We start from the raw sequence: 3,310 nt of genomic DNA on the forward strand, positions 1-3,310 counted from the left end.
ATTGTCTTATGTGTTTTAGGGTCATACAACAATAACCAGTATCGGTATACCCTACTAAATACATTGTACTAGATCTTGTGTTCAACTTTCTACCTTTTGGAACATTTTCATTTTTAACTTCTGCTTGTGAACCAAAAATTCTTATATTTTGCAGATCGGCTTGTTTTTCATAAAGTTTTTCATATGGAGTGAGAAAATCTACAGATGAATGAGGCGTACGGTTGTATAGATAGCAAGCGGTCAAAAAAGCAAAACCCCAAAAAGTAACTGGGAAGCCTGATTCAAATAACAAGGCTCTAGCTCTTTCTTGGAGTGTTCTGTTAAACCTTTCAGCTGTTCCATTATGTTCATGCTGATAAGGTTCTGCTAACTGAATTTGTATACCAAACTGATCGAGAACTTGTTGACTTGTTTCACTGATAAACTCTGTTCCATTATCACACCGTCACTTACTGAATTGACCAGGACCAGGAAATAATGACTGAAGACTATTAAGAGCAGATTTCAAAAACTTAGAAGTTTCAGACTTTTGTTTCAACAGGAAAATTTGCGCATATCTAGAATAATCATCAAGAACGATTAAAACATACTTTTTCTTTGTGTATTGTGTTGGCGGATTAATAACTAACAGATCAGCATGAAGAATTTGACAAGCTCTAGTAGCTCTATCTCTTTCTTTCGCGCATGTTTTTCTGGTCATTTTCGCTTTTGAACAAACTGAACAACTACCTGTACTTAAATTATATGTGAGTTCTTCAACTCCTTGAACAACTTTAGGTAGTTTTCCTAAATAAGATGAAGATATATGGCCCATTCTACGGTGCCACATACTACCTTCTTGAGCCAACCTTTTTAACTGATCACGAGTGAATCTTTTACGTAGCTTACGCGTTTCTCTTTTTGTATTATTAACGGTATTGGTTTTGATAACTGAGAGTTTCATTTTACTACAGGAATTTTCTTTCAAATTAAACATTTTATTTGTACTTTTATTTTCTTTATAATTGACATTATTAACATTAACATTATTCGTTCCACTTGAATTTATCCTTGCTGATACTCTATACACGCCTTCCGAAACGAAAACTAGTGATATTTTTCTTCTTAATTTTCTAGACAAAATAAAACCATTATTAGCATTTAGTACAAGACTTGTTCCAAACTGAACGTTAAATGCACGGACACTGAGAACATTATCCCTTATTACCGGGACATACTGAACATTAGCTAGATGTACAATGTGCGAACTTTTTCCAAACTGTACAAGTAATGGAAGAGTTCCCTGACCCATTGACACTATGTTCCCAGTTTCCGATGCCAAAACAACAGGTATAGGCTTATCATAAGCCTCATAACCCAACAGAATATTTTGTACATTCACCACATGGTGGGATGCACCAGAATCAACTAGAAATGTTGCAAACGTACAGAACTTGTTTAGATCAAACAGTGACTTACTAGATATGTATTCCTTCAGTTTCCTACAGTCCTTCTTTTCATGACCTTTCTTATGACAGTAATAACAGAATCTCTCTGTGTTGGTACATGCAGCTGACCGATGGAATAATAAACCACACTTTTTACAGCTGGCTTCTCGTTTTTCAGCTGGCGTCATTTTCCTAATTTTTTTCAGTTGCTCGATAGAATAGGGACTACTGTCTCCTTTCTCCTCTTTAAAATACGAAGGACTTTTGAATTTGTTTCTTTCTTCGTATGGGGCTCCCTATTTGACCTATCATGTCGACTCTCTAAACAGAAATCACATATATTATTATCACTCTTTCCACATTTAATGCAGAAAACTGAAACAGAATTAAGATTATTCGTGAACATATTAGATTCTCCAATGGGATAATCAAAACATAAGGAACATGCAGTATAAACTTCATTGATCTCGGTCTCGAGATTCCTATCTGTGTCATCAAAACATTCAGAACAAATATCATTCAAACTATTACTTGTATACATACTGTTGTCAACCTCTCTGAAATACTGGCAGTTTGCTACCTCTAAAAATGCATTTTTCACAAAGTCATAGGTTCTGGTTGCCTCGGGTAAAGTGGTCATCGTTGTAAAGAATGCCAGGAATCCATTAGCATTCTTAACCTTGTGAAGGAAATACGCCACCACTATTTTTGGGTCCAATGGAACACCTAGTTCCTTGAATTCTTGTATACCTTTCTCGAACTGGGAGACGAAATTGACCGGATTCATCCTTGGGTAGAACACCGTCTTGCCGAAGTTGTCCAGTAGTTCAACCATCTTCTGGACGTCATTTTTTCCAAACATTTGTGTCAGCTTTTGGAAAGCTTCGGCTGCTGACTGCTCATTCTCTATTACAGTTTTGGGAGCATGCTGCAACGATGCTTCCAAATATTGTAGCACTTGAGCATTGTACATGTGCTTTTCTACTTTACTCATTGTGCAGTCTGGTCCACCCATGTCGTAATTCAGGAATTGGGAGCGTCCTAGAGCAAGCATGTCACGCTTGACTCGAAGTTTCCATGACCTATAGTTGGAGTGGCCCTTTAACTTGTCACTATTTTCGTAATGCGGTATCACAAACGCCGGCATGGTCACCTTCTCTGCTATTTCGGATCCGCTACACGTGGACGTGTTCGAATTGTTTAGATTTCCAAGCTTTTCTGCAAGTAGTCGCACAAAACTTTGGTTGGTCAGCATCTCGAAAATGTTTTCTGGAACTTCCATGGTTGACACGTGGGATTGATCCATTTCTTCTTGATAACTCATTTTATCATTTAACACTTAACTTCTTCTTAATTGTGGATTGCTTTTAACGTCACAAGCTCTGCTACCATGTAAGAGTGGATTGACAAATACAGGTATTTTGTACAATTTAATCGTTGATTTAACAAACTTGGAAACACAAATATAAACAAAATGGAGGTTAGGTTTGCTGCTTAAGGTGTGACGCCGTTATCTATTCGTGTCTGACAGAACTTGCATCTCCACCTTTAGCGGCCATATTACTTTTCTAGCTGCGCATGCGCACTAGACGGATCATATTAGTTGTCAGCAGGATGTTTTATAGAAGTGGACTGGCGCCAAGTATATTTGGCCAGCAGTTCTTACTTCAACAAATGCGAACGGCAGCTGTTCGCCAGAGAGCATTTAGGTCGTGGGTTTATAATTTTTGAGACACTACAATACTTAAACTATGAAAAATAGGCGCCACTTGATTTAGCTCAAATTAATTAAGATTATTAAACTGTTCGAAAATCAAGAAACAAGCAGCTATGTGTGGTTCATTATTTAGGTGACAATGAATTAATGAAACGTTGATATTCTG

The 3,310-nt window shown here is 37.2% G+C and overlaps 1 protein-coding gene across 1 annotated transcript; it reads right to left on the reverse strand.

The window, feature by feature from the left end:
• Nucleotides 1-968: 968 nt before the first annotated feature.
• On the reverse strand, nucleotides 969-3,060 carry LOC123678394. Its single transcript, XM_045615402.1, has 2 exons — nucleotides 1,459-3,060; nucleotides 969-1,112 (listed from the first exon to the last, which is right to left on the reverse strand). Exon 1 carries the CDS (start codon nucleotides 2,749-2,751, stop codon nucleotides 1,630-1,632), a length of 1,122 nt encoding a protein of 373 aa, XP_045471358.1. The 5' UTR covers nucleotides 2,752-3,060; the 3' UTR covers nucleotides 969-1,112; nucleotides 1,459-1,629.
• Nucleotides 3,061-3,310: the final 250 nt, after the last annotated feature.

Source organism: Harmonia axyridis, chromosome 4 (assembly GCF_914767665.1).
Source record: "Harmonia axyridis chromosome 4, icHarAxyr1.1, whole genome shotgun sequence".
Taxonomy (NCBI): domain Eukaryota; kingdom Metazoa; phylum Arthropoda; class Insecta; order Coleoptera; family Coccinellidae; genus Harmonia; species Harmonia axyridis.

Bases quoted from the DNA above. Each gene is read 5' to 3' on its own strand.
- LOC123678394 (XM_045615402.1), bottom strand. From the start codon at position 2,751: ATGAGTTATCAAGAAGAAATGGATCAATCCCACGTGTCAACCATGGAA.